This window comes from Gadus morhua, chromosome 5 (genome assembly GCF_902167405.1).
Source record: "Gadus morhua chromosome 5, gadMor3.0, whole genome shotgun sequence".
NCBI classification, from domain to species: Eukaryota; Metazoa; Chordata; class Actinopteri; order Gadiformes; family Gadidae; genus Gadus; species Gadus morhua.
Window position 1 is genome coordinate 23,221,310 of NC_044052.1, and position 12,590 is coordinate 23,233,899.

The 12,590-nt window shown below is 46.4% G+C and overlaps 3 protein-coding genes across 4 annotated transcripts in view; 1 reads left to right on the forward strand and 2 right to left on the reverse strand.

Annotated features, from left to right (window-relative positions):
- Window positions 1-12,590, reverse strand: part of LOC115544457 (uncharacterized) — a 993,561-nt gene that overhangs the window by 629,408 nt on the left and 351,563 nt on the right. The window lies entirely within an intron of this gene.
- On the forward strand, window positions 40-7,880 carry LOC115544478 (activator of 90 kDa heat shock protein ATPase homolog 1-like). The gene is given in 10 exon segments (XM_030357465.1): window positions 40-352; window positions 1,621-1,811; window positions 2,265-2,347; window positions 2,562-2,679; window positions 3,168-3,256; window positions 3,975-3,995; window positions 3,997-4,101; window positions 4,547-4,648; window positions 5,887-5,938; window positions 7,171-7,880. Coding segments are annotated over 10 exon segments (1,014 nt in total). The 5' UTR covers window positions 40-272; the 3' UTR covers window positions 7,344-7,880.
- Window positions 8,329-11,679, reverse strand: LOC115544491 (dr1-associated corepressor). 2 transcript variants are annotated; one of them, XM_030357486.1, is made up of 7 exons: window positions 11,497-11,679; window positions 11,178-11,250; window positions 9,785-9,878; window positions 9,353-9,469; window positions 9,207-9,239; window positions 8,861-8,954; window positions 8,330-8,549 (listed from the first exon to the last, which is right to left on the reverse strand). In XM_030357486.1, the coding sequence occupies exons 1-7, from the start codon at window positions 11,536-11,538 to the stop codon at window positions 8,517-8,519; spliced, it is 486 nt and encodes a 161-aa protein (XP_030213346.1). In that variant the 5' UTR covers window positions 11,539-11,679; the 3' UTR covers window positions 8,330-8,516. The 2 variants fall into 2 exon arrangements, with proteins under 2 accessions (XP_030213347.1, XP_030213346.1); XM_030357487.1 differs by lacking the exon at window positions 9,207-9,239 and having other exon boundaries at window positions 8,329-8,549.

Consider the following 12,590-nt stretch of genomic DNA (forward strand, 5'->3'; position numbering starts at 1 on the left):
GCGTGTGTGTTCCAGTCGTTTCTATCACCGGATATCCGGCGAGTGCCGGTGAGCAGCCTCTCATACGGTCCGGGCCCTCAGCTCAGAGGGTTCTAGAAACGTGCAGTGGTCCCGCAACACCGGCTCTCTGATCAGGAGCTTCACACAGAAAAACACCGAACAAGAAGAAACCGCTCCGCTCCCCGCTCTGCGCTCCCGCTGAGCTCAGTGAAGATCCGCTCATTAGAAGAGCAACGTCTGGATAAAGGTCGTAGCGCTCGTCAAGCTCGGAGATGGCCAAGTGGGGAGAAGGAGACCCGCGCTGGATCGTGGAGGAGAGAGCAGACGCGACTAATGTCAACAACTGGCACTGGTAAGAGATAACGTGTGCGGATCCAATGTGGGTTAGAGATCACATGTGTGGATCTAATGTTGTAGATATACAGTTGTTTGGATCATAGTGATCTAGAGATGGAGATCTACATATGTGACGGAAGGAGAGACATGAGCTGCTAATGCTAGCTCCTTAGCTTCCTCACTCAAACACTATGTGATACCGTTCGTATGTTTCATACATGTTATCAGGTATTCCAATAGGTATCCACAGATACTTATTGTTATTATATATATATATGTTATTATATATTGATTCTCGTAAAGGAGGTTTAGGGTCTCTACATTATCATATTTAATGAATAAGTGATGAACTATTGTTATATTCTTAATTTCTATGTCCAACTAATTTGGACAATGAATATAAGTGAGGTTTACTACATATGTAGTGGTTTTACTTTGAGGAAGATTTAGTGGATCTCATAATGCTATATAATGATCTTCGTCCAAATCCACACTTCAATGACTGTCTGTGATAGTGACCTATTTAAAACAGTGGCGGAGGGAGAATTTTTGTCAAATACATTAATAATGAACAATGCAGATTCTGTTCATAATATATTCGATTTTTTTTCTCACTAAATAATAAAATAAATGTGTCAATAAATGACTAATGATACTCATACTCGAGTCTCCCACCAACACTTGATACTAACCCCTGGTGCCAATGTCACTGTGTGTGTGTGTCACAAACAGTTTAAGTACTATGTAAAAAGTTGTTTGTTAATAAAGCCTGTTATTTGAAAAAGTTTCATTGTGCACCAAAATTATATGTGCTCCTATATAGACCTGACTCACACAAGTCACCATTCAACCATTAAGTCTCCCCAATGCAACCAACAAGGCTCCCCGTTACACCCCAAGACTCGCCATTACAATCAAGTCAACACTCCACCCATGAGTCACTATAACAACCAATATGTCTCACCATCACAGCCAATATGTCTCACCATCACAGCCAATATGTCTCACCATCACAGCCAATGCGTCTCACCATCACAGCCAATGCGTCTCACCATCACAGCCAATGCGTCTCACCATCACAGCCAATGCTTCTCACCATCACAGCCAATGTGTCTCACCATCACAGCCAATGTGTCTCACCATCACAGCCAATGTGTCTCACCATCACAGCCAATGTGTCTCACCATCACAGCCAATGTGTCTCACCATCACAGCCAATGTGTCTCACCATGCACTCCGCCCATACATCCAGAGTGAGCGTCGCGCTGTGCTCTGTCGTTCCAGGACTGAACGGGATGCCACCAACTGGTCGTCTGACAAGTTGAAGTCCCTCCTGCTGGGCCTGACTGTGGAGAACGAGGAGGGGGCTTGCGAGGTGACAGAGGTGGGCAAGGTGGAGGGAGAGGCCTCCATCAACAACCGAAAGGGAAAGCTCATCTTCTTCTATGAATGGACCCTGAAGGCCACCTGGACAGGTAGCTGACACGAGCCGTCACATGTGTAGCTCTTACAGCTGGACACACACAATACAGACCGGTGTGTAGCTGGACACACACAGTACAGACCGGTGTGTAGCTGGACACACACAGTACAGACCGGTGTGTAGCTGGACACACACAGTACAGACCGGTGTGTAGCTGGACACACACAGTACAGACCGGTGTGTAGCTGGACACACAGTACAGACCGGTGTGTAGCTGGACACACACAGTACAGACCGGTGTGTAGCTGGACACACACACACACACACTGGAGGCTGGTGTGAAGCTGGACACACAGAGTAGAGACCGTTGTGTAGCTGGACACACAATAGAGACCTGTGTCTGTGTGTGTGTGTGAAGCTGGACACACAGTAGACACCGGGGTGTGTAGCTGGACACACGCGTCTCAGTCGGAGTAAGGTTGGATATTGTGGTTCTGGCTTTCAGGAACCTCCAAATCGGGGATTGTTTACAAAGGAAGCATCGACGTTCCGAACCTCTCGGATGAGAACGACATGGACGACCTGGACGTAAGTCACTCCAAACCCTTCCCCTCCTACCTTTATACTATGTTACCACTATTCACTTTGAATTAAATGGCATTAAAAGCATTGCACTAAAGTGTAGCAAACCCAACTAATAATAACAATATACAACACATTTTCAAGTGGTTTTCTATCTCTTTGGTAATACGGTACAGTAGAGTCTAGATTGTAATCTGGTTGGGTTCTTCTTTGTCTCCAGATTAACGTGACCATGAACAAAGACGAGCCGGAGACGCCCCTGCTGGCGCTGATGCGGTCCACGGGCGCGGACAGGCTGCGGGTGGTGCTGGGGAGCTACCTGGGCCTGCTCCAGACGGGTGAGATGCCCCCTGCTGCTCATCACACACACACACTCGCTGGCTCTCTTTAGTTCTGTTGCTCCGTATGTCGGCTCTGAAAACGAGTTTAAATCCAGTCAGCGCCTGCCGGTAATGTGACGGTTGTTCTGCGCATCACACTGGGTTCGGTCGCTCAGGCAGGGAATAGTTAGGCAGACAAAGGTGGACGTAAATATTATATAATATTGCCTAACATTCACCTATTCATGCACACATTCACACATCGAGCAAGTTGACAGCCAGATCGTCAGGAGCAGTCAGGGTGAGGCGTCTTTCTCAGGGACACATCGACACTAGGAGGAGCCGGGGATCAAACTGGCGTCCTTGCGGTTACAAAATCGACGGGACCTTCACATGTATACAATGAAAAACGCAGAGAGCTGAACAGAAAGATGCTAAACCAAGAGCTGCTGTAACTGCTAGAGTGTAACCTGGAAGCTGCTGTCTGAGGATGTTGTTGTGTTCAGAGTTCACTCAGGGAATGATCCTGCCCACGGCCAATGGTGTGTCCAAGCCCCAGTCCTCCCAGTCCAAGACCAATCTGGACAAAACACAGGTGAGTTACTGCACCACCGCACCCGCGGTCCCAAGAAGAGCATCTGGAACCCAGATGAGCTGGGCACCTCTGATCTATTCTCTACGCTACAGCTGACCCCGTCAGGATCAAAATCAAGATTCCCAAAACAAATTCTCAGCAACAGAATAAATGGAGGAAAAAATATATGTATGTAGAGGCTAGAGCCGCTGTATGGCAGTGGTTGCTATGGGCTGACTCTGGTCCAGTGGTTGCTATGGGCTGACCCTGGTCCAGTGGTTGCTATGGGCTGTCTGGTCCAGTGGTTGCTATGGGCTGACTCTGGTCCAGTGGTTGCTATGGGCTGACTCTGGTCTAGTGGTTGCTATGGGCCGACTCTGGTCCAGTGGTTGCTATGGGCCGACTCTGGTCCAGTGGTTGCTATGGGCTGACTCTGGTCCAGTGGTTGCTATGGGCTGACTCTGGTCCAGTGGTTGCTATGGGCTGACTCTGGTCCAGTGGTTGCTATGGGCCGACTCTGGTCCAGTGGTTGCTATGGGCCGACTCTGGTCCAGTGGTTGCTATGGGCCGACTCTGGTCCAGTGGTTGCTATGGGCTGACTCTGGTCCAGTAGTTGCTATGGGCTGACTCTGGTGCAGTGGTTGCTATGGGCCGACTGGTCCAGTGGTTGCTATTGGCCGACTCTGGTCCAGTGGTTTCCAGTCCATCCCATAACGACTCCCATCTTCTCCCCGCGCAGATCTCATCGGGCACTACGGCCCCCCCCCCCTAACACGGGGGTGAAGATCCCAACCTGCAAGTTCAGCATGAGGGAGACCTTCCTCACCTCCCCGGCGGAGCTCTACAGGGTCTTCCTCAACCAGGAGGTGAGACCCCAAGAACCACAGTCCTCTCCCTGGGGGGTAGAACCCGCCTCTCCCTGGGGGGTAGAACCAGCCTCTCCCTGGGGGATAGAACCCATCTCTCCCTGGGGGGGGTGTTAGAACCAGAGGCTGGATGTCTCTAGGGAACCACAATCTCATCATTCTTGCCAAGCCCTTTTCATAGGTTCCTCTTCCCGTTGCCATGAGAGGTTCTGAAGTTTTGTTTCAGACGGTCCCTGTTCTGAGGGGTTGTCTGTGTTTCAGACGGTCCATGTTCTGAGGGGTTCTGTGTGTGTTTCAGACGGTCCATGTTCTGAGGGGTTTGTGTGTGTTTCAGACGGTCCATGTTCTGAGTGGTTGTGTGTGTGTTTCAGACGGTCCATGTTCTGAGGGGTTCTGTGTGTGTTTCAGACGGTCCATGTTCTGAGGATTGTGTGTGTGTTTCTAGATGGTCCAGGCCTTCACCCACGCTCAGGCCACCGTGGAGCCGGAGAAGGGAGGCCGCTTCCGCCTGCTGGACGGGAACGTTCTGGGAGAGTTCACTGAGCTGGTGAGAACCCCACTGAGACCCCCACTGGGACCCCCACTGAGACCCCCACTGAGACCCCCACTGAGACCCCCACTGAGCACGGGCAGAACATGAGGATCAGCTGGACCAGGGGAACTGGACTAGGTTACATAACCTGGTTACTGAACTAGGTTACATCACCTGGTTATACTGTACTATGTTACACTGTACTAACACTGTACTGTCTGTAGTTGATTTTATATGAGTTGAGGTAATGATGTAATGTGGAGGTGATGTAATGTGATATAGGAGCTGATGATTTGAGGTAATGATTTGACATGAGTTAATGATGTGATGTAATGATTTGATATAGGAGGTGATGTAATGTGATATAGGAGGTGATGTGATATAGTAGGTAATGATTTGAGATGGGAGGTTATGATGTGATATAGGAGGTGAGGATTTGAGATGGGGGGGTGATGATGTGATATAGGAGGTAATGGTTTGAGATGGGGGGGGGTAATGATGTAATATAGGAGGTAATGGTTTGAGATGGGGGGGTAAGGATGTGATATAGGAGGTAATGATGTGATATAGAGGGTAATGGTTTGAGATGGGGGGTAATGATGTGATATAGGAGGTAATGATGTGATATAGAGGGTAATGGTTTGAGATGGGGGGTAATGATGTGATATAGGAGGTAATGATGTGATATAGAGGGTAATGGTTTGAGATGGGGGGGTAATGATGTGATATAGAAGGTAATGATGTGATATAGGAGGTAATGATGTGATATAGAGGGTAATGGTTTGAGATGGGGGGTAATGATGTGATATATGAGGTAATGATGTGATATAGAGGGTAATGGTTTGAGATGGGGGGTAATGATGTGATATAGGAGGTAATGATGTGATATAGAGGGTAATGGTTTGAGATGGGGGGTAATGATGTGATATAGGAGGTAATGGTTTGAGATGGGGGGGGGGTAATGATGTGATATAGGAGGTAATGGTTTGAGATGGGGGGGGGGGTAATGATGTGATATAGGAGGTAATGGTTTGAGATGGGGGGGGGTAATGATGTGATATAGGAGGTAATGGTTTGAGATGGGGGGTAATGATGTGATATAGGAGGTAATGGTTTGAGATGGGGGGTAATGATGTGATATAGGAGGTAATGGTTTGAGATGGGGGGTAATGATGTGATATAGGAGGTAATGATGTGATATAGGAGGTAATGGTTTGAGATGGGGGGTAATGATGTGATCTTCTGTCCACCAGGTCCCTGACGAGAGGCTCGTCATGAGGTGGCGGTACAACACGTGGCCCTGCGGTATGACGTCATCACGCTATTATCTTCATTAGACTGAGGGGCCCACAGCCTGGAGCGATGTCCCCCAGTAGACTAAGGGGCCCACAGCCTGGAGCGATGTCCCCCAGTAGACTGAGGGGCCCACAGCCTACGTAATCTGCGTTCGAAACATTACGTCATCGTTCGACGCGATGGCAGGTTTCAAAAAACATTTGTGCTCATTTTGCCAAAGACGAAATAACATAGCACAGAAAACACTTGGTTTTCACTTTATATTTGTATTGTATTGAATTTAGCTAGTAAACTGAGTGTATCATAGTCTAGCTAGCTTGTGTTAATGCACTCAGTTTACTGGCTAAATGCGATTTAACAATTAAATACAAATATAAAGTTAGCAACGCTAATAAATGTCATTTGTAAAATAAGTGTTATCTGCTTAATGTTATTTCGTCTTGTGACGCTCAATGAATGAGCGCAAATGTTCATGAACCTTCCTACGTCGTCGTTCAACGCAATCTTCGTTGCCAGGCAGGTTTGCAATGTTTCGAAAGCAGATTACGTAGGCGGTACAATTTTCGCCCCCGGTACGATTTTGTTGTGACAGGGCCCACTGCATGCAGTGATGTCATTAGATGAGTTCCCCACTCTGCGTACGGCGTGTTTGTTCGGAGCCACGTCGGGCCCTGAAGACACAAGGCATATGTCTGCATGCGCCTACCTCCCGTGTCACGGGACCGTAGGGTTAGCTAACCCTAACTCTCCCCGGGTTAGTTAAACCCGACTCTCCCCGGGTTAGGTTTAACTAACCTAACCCGGGGACAGTTAGGTTTAACTAACCCTAACCCGGGGACAGTTAGGTTTAACTAACCCAGGGAGAGTTAGGATTAATTAGAGTTAGGATTAACTAACCTAACCCGGGGACAGTTAGGTTTAACTAACCCTAACCCGGGGAGAATTGGGTTTAACTAACCCTAACCCGCGGAGTTAAGTTTAACTAACCCTTACCCGGGCAGAGTTTGGCGTTTCCATGATTCTGCGATTGGTTAACACCAACCTCTGCACGGAGGTCCATAGACTTGGCTATTCGCATTTGTGCCGACGCAGAAGTTAAGTTTGGTCAACTCCTTAATGATCTTTCTCTGTATTAACTGTTCAACCCCTACCTGTCTCTGTACTGTTCAACCCCTACCTGTCGCTGTACTGTTCAACCCCTACCTGCTCCTTAACGACCGGTTTTCCATCCTTCTGTTTAGAGCACTATGCGACCATCTCCCTCACCCTGAGTGACCGGGCGAGCGAGACTGAGCTGAAGGCGGAGTTTCGCGGGGTCCCAACCAACGAGGAGGAGCGGACGCGTCAGGGCTGGCAGAGATACTACTTTGAAGCCATCAAACAGACTTTTGGCTTCGGTGCGCGGCTCTACTGAGAATACCACCCCTTACTGTAGCGCTTACAGTGTACCTGAGTATTCTGCAGTGTATGTTAGATCCGATGACACGTTTTTATTTTCCTCTTTTTCTTCTGGAATATTCCTGTTGTATTTCACAACATTCCCCACGAGCTCCGGGACGGTTGGTATTTATAAAAGTTTTAAAGCAGCCAGAAGGGGGCAGTGTTATGAACTGACCGGGGATAGTAAAATTAAACGTATGCGATGTGAAGTACCTCTGGAAGTCCACCCAACACCTGAAGAGGGGAGATTGGTCCAAATTAAGAAAACGTTTTAAAAAGTGATTCCTTTGAAAATAAATGTTAATTTTGACTGTAGTGCAGCTGTGGTGTGTGTGGTGTTGTGGGGGGGGGGGGTGGCAGGTCTACAGGATCTGATCTTCTCGGTCAGGACCGCCAGCGTTCATTCCAACGCCTGACTGTACATATTAACCCATAAGGCAGACCTGCTCCATTTGGCTTTAGAGTAGAGGTGAGGTTGGGCGACTAAATTAATAAATGTATTCCTCTTGTCCGTCGTTGAGCACTTGTGATAATGTGTCTGCGGCATCCAAGCATTTCTACCCGCTTTTACCTCCAAATCCTAACCTCTAACCCTAGGCTAACCTCTTAACCTAGGGCTAACCATTACCTCTAACCCTAGGGCTAACCCTTACCTCTAACCCCAACCTTTGGCCCCAGGGCCAACCCTAAACCCTAGGGAAAACCCTAACCTCTCACCCACATGTAGGAATGCAATATTCACACTTCAAACACTGCATGCCTTTGCTGCGACTAAAACGTCTGATCTAAAGTTCCTAGGGGTGGGAACTGCAGATAGAACCGTGGAAAAGTATTTACCCACAATGCATCTGAATAGTTCAACATTTGATCATATCTTGGTCTTTTGTGTAACACAATGTATTAAAGTTATAACACACATCTTACATGTATAAGAATACCATGGTCTTCATTCCATCAGCCTGTAACTAAACCAAGGTTTTATTCCAAATTAAACAAAAAATAACTGCTCTACAAAAATATTTGCGTGACAAATTATTAATCCAGTAGCTTTAATAACTAAAGTAATATAAATATCTAAAGCTCATCAATCAAAGCTTCATGAGGACCTTGGGGGAGGAAACTTGTATTATTATGGGATGTTGTTGAGTCACAAGCAGATGTACAACGGAGAATCAGAGTCCTATAAGAAGAGAAAAACACAACGTGAGACGTCCATGCTTCAGGTTTAATTACGGTGAAATGTGGACCGGTAATACCCACAGAGAGGTAGCAGAGAACCAGCTGCCTAATGCCGTGTTTACTAAATGGGCTACGACATCGGAACTGTTTAAATGTGTTTTGACAGTGGATCTGTTAAAACGTATGTGAAGGGAAACGGGAGAGTGTAAACAGGAACAGTTTTAACTCAATTTGGTTTAACAGAATAGGAGTATGCGTACTACACTGGAACAGTTAACTACTTGTGTTTTTGAGAAACAGGAGTGTACGTACACTGGAACTGTCCGCTTGGCTCCTTGGCTTTGTTTTGGAGGTCCGTTCTGCTACCTTCAATGGTTCTTTGACAGACATAGTCTTCGGTTTAGTCCTGTAAGTAAATATACACATTGGTGTTATTTCATCGTGTTCCCCGCGCAGCCTGCTGGGATTAGACACAATCCCATCTAGCATCTATAAAGTATTGAAGACCCTTCTACTCCTCTGAGTGCCCAAGATAGCATGACAGGTCCTCAATTTACCTGAACTGATAAGAGGACCAACTCTGAGATGACATGTACAGGTAAAACAAGAAAAACCATGTTTACCTGAACAGGTAAGACAAAACCAACTCTCAGTTTACCTGTACCGGTAAGACAAGTCCATCCCCGTTGACCTATACAGGTAGGACAAGGATGTATATCTATTTACCTGTGCAGGTAAGGCAAGACCATCTCTCAGTTTACCTGTACAGGTAAGATAACGTCTCCCTATGGAGGCGGTCCTCACCTGTACAAGGACCACATGCTGAGAGTCCTGGCGTCTCTGTGGGCCGTGATGGTGGTGGCCGTCTCCGTCAGCTCGTTCAGGAAGTGGAAGCGTTTCTCAGACTCGATGCACTGTTTCCTTCACAACGATACAGAGAGTACATGGCAAACCTGCCTGCTGTCTATGTAATACGATGTCTCCAAAATCACACGTTTTTTTAATACAAGTTCCAAAAAGACCCATCGCAAGTCTGAATCGTTTTAATATTACAATTAAATAGTCTAGATTACATCAGCCTGTACCTAAATTAAGGGTTTACTTCAAACTAGAATATCTCTGCAAAAATATTTGATATTTTATTATTCTCAAAATATTAGCCTGAATAGGGATCTGTACTCCATGTGGAGCTGGATCTAAGGGCAGGGAAAGCAGCTTCCTACAGAATGAACCTACATGTGAGCAAGCAGGACTATGGAGCTGAGCTGGGCCTGGGCGATGAGGCAGGTCTCGACCAGAAGACCCCGGACCAGCAGCTCCAAGGCACGGGCTGACCTCACCGTTAGGGTCATGGTAGCGTGTTAGCATCTGGACCATCCACCTATCAACACAAACCACCTCCACACGGGATGCGGTGAGGGTTCAGGTTTCCTCAAATAAATGACTCATCTTGGATAGACCGTTGACTACACTATCTCATAATTGAAGAAGGCTCAGGTGGCTTCACAATCATGGGGAAGACTGCTGACCTGAAGGTTTTGCAGAAGCCATTGCTAAAGAAGCTGGCTGTTCACAGAGAGCTGTATCCAAGCATATTCGTAGAAAGTTGAGTGGAAGGAGAAAGTGTGGTAGAAAGAAGTGCACAAGAAACATTGATAGCCACTGCCCTGAGAGGATTGTCAAGCAAAGGCTTTTAAAAATGTGTGTGAGCTTCACAAGGAGTGGACTGAGGCAGTGCATCAAGAGCCACCAGACACACGTGCCCAGGACATGGGCTACTACAACTGTCACATACCTTGTGTAAAGCCACTCCTGAATCAGAGACAACCTTAGAGGATTCCTAAAAATAAGTTGCTCAGTGGTCCAAAGTCTTCTTTTCAGATGAAAGTAAACTTTGCATTTCATTAGAAAATCAAGGTCCCAGAGTCTGAAAGAAGAATGCAGAGGCACAGAATCCAAGATACTAGAAGTCCAGTGTGAAGTTTTCACATTCAGTGATGATTTGGGGTGCCATTTCATCTTCTGCCGTGGTCCACTGTGTTTTTTCAAGTCCAAAGTCACCCAAGCCGTCAACCAGGATGTTTTAGAGCAATTCATGCTTCCTTCTGCTTACAAGATTTATGGCGATGCTGATTTCATTCTCCACCAGGAGCCTGCCCACACTGCCAAAAGTACCAGTACCTGGTTTAATGACCATAGGATTACTGTGCTTGGTTGGCAGACTTGCCGGGCCTGAACCTCATAGAAAATTGAAAGGGAAATGTCAAGAGCAGATGAAAGACACGGGACCCAACAATGCAGACGAGCCGAGGGCCGCCATCAAGCAAACTGGGCTTCCATAACACCTCAGCAGGGCCAAGAGCTGATCCCCTCCAAGCCTCACTAATGCAGTAATTAATGCAAAGGGAGCCCCAACCAAGTACTGAGTGCATAAACAAGAACATACATTTCAGGAGGCCGAATCTTTTTTTTAACTGGTCTTATGCAATATTCACATTTTCCAAAATACTGAATTTGGTGTTTTCATGAGCTGTAAGCCATAATCAATAAATCATGATTAACACAAATAGGTAAGTATCGCCTACCCCAACGCCTAGTGGGCCTATTCATATACAGAGTCATAGGATACAGATCAGCACAGGCACCACGGCGGCGATACGACCCACCTCCGCATCTTTCTGCATCATCTTCTTAATCCGACCCTGCGGACGACAACCACGTGATCAAAACAATGCGGTCGATGTCCGTATTATAGTAGTAGTAGTAGTAGTAGTAGTAGTGGTAGGAGGAGGAGTAGAAGCAGTAGAAGTAGAAGTAGTAGGAGAAGTAGCAGGAGGAGGAGGAGGAGCAGGAGGAGTATACGTAGTAGCAGTAGAAGGAGTAGGAGTACTTTAAAGGCCTTCTCTGCACAATAGTTATCCGCTGATGTCCGAAGAAGGATTACTTACAGGTGAAAAACGAACGTTGGGTTTTCTCTTTCTTGCCGGCATTTTGAACGCAAAGGGGTCCTTTTAGCGGTTACATTTTTAGCGGTTACATTTTTAACATTTTCACTTCGACCCGAGGCGTGCTCCATCTGTTTACCTTTAAGGGAAATAAGTGACAGGAATTCAGTAGCAAAGACACACCTGGGCTACGCCCACCGAGCTACGCACCTCCCGTGGGCCGCGCCCACCGAGCCACGCCGCTCCCGTAGGTCGTCTATAGCTTATTATATAGCCCCTTTTCTATATGCCCCTTTTATAGCCCTCCTTGGCCCTTCTATAGCCCCCTCCTAACCCCCTCTTCTAAAGCCCCCTTCTAAGCACCTGTTCTATAGCCCCCCTTCTAAGCCCCTCGCTGCATCAGTGAGAGCAACGTTGTTTGGTTGGTGTGTGATGTCATAAATGACAGGACACACTGGAACAGGTATTGATTACCTTACAGCCTCTACTTAATTTGTATCAGCTATTGATTACCTTACAGCCTCTACTTAATCAATATAAACTCTTTCAGCCTCTATCATATCAATATAAACTATTGTTAATTCTAGCATACCTAATCAATATAAACTATTGATCACCCTAGCATCTACCTAATCAATATAAACTATGACTCCCCTTACAGCCTATAGGTAATCAATATAAACGATGGATCCCCTTTCATATCAATATAAACTATTGTTCATTCTAGCATCTACCTAATCAATATAAACTATTGATCACCCTAGCATCTACCTAATCAATATAAACTATGGCTCCCCTTACAGCCTCTAGGTAATCAATATAAACGATGGATCCCCTTTCAGCCTCCATCTTATCAATATAAACTATTGATTACTGCATATCTACCTAATCAATATAAACTACGGCTCCCCTTACAGCCTCTAGGTAATCAATATAAACTATTGATTACTGCATATCTACCTAATCAATATAAACTATGGCTCCCCTTACAGCCTCTAGGTAATCAATATAAACTATTGATTACTGCATATCTACCTAATCAATATAATATGGCTCCCCTTACAGCCTCTTGCTAATCAATATAAACGATGGCTCCC

Bases quoted from the DNA above. Each gene is read 5' to 3' on its own strand.
- LOC115544491 (XM_030357486.1), bottom strand. From the start codon at position 11,538: ATGCCGGCAAGAAAGAGAAAACCCAACGTTCGTTTTTCACCT. The intron at 11,251-11,496 runs GTAAGTAATCCT...TGTCGTCCGCAG, and splicing joins CCAACGTTCGTTTTTCACCT to GGTCGGATTAAGAAGATGAT. The intron at 9,240-9,352 runs GTGAGGACCGCC...CTACCTGTATAG, and splicing joins AGCATGTGGTCCTTGTACAG to GTCAACGGGGATGGACTTGT.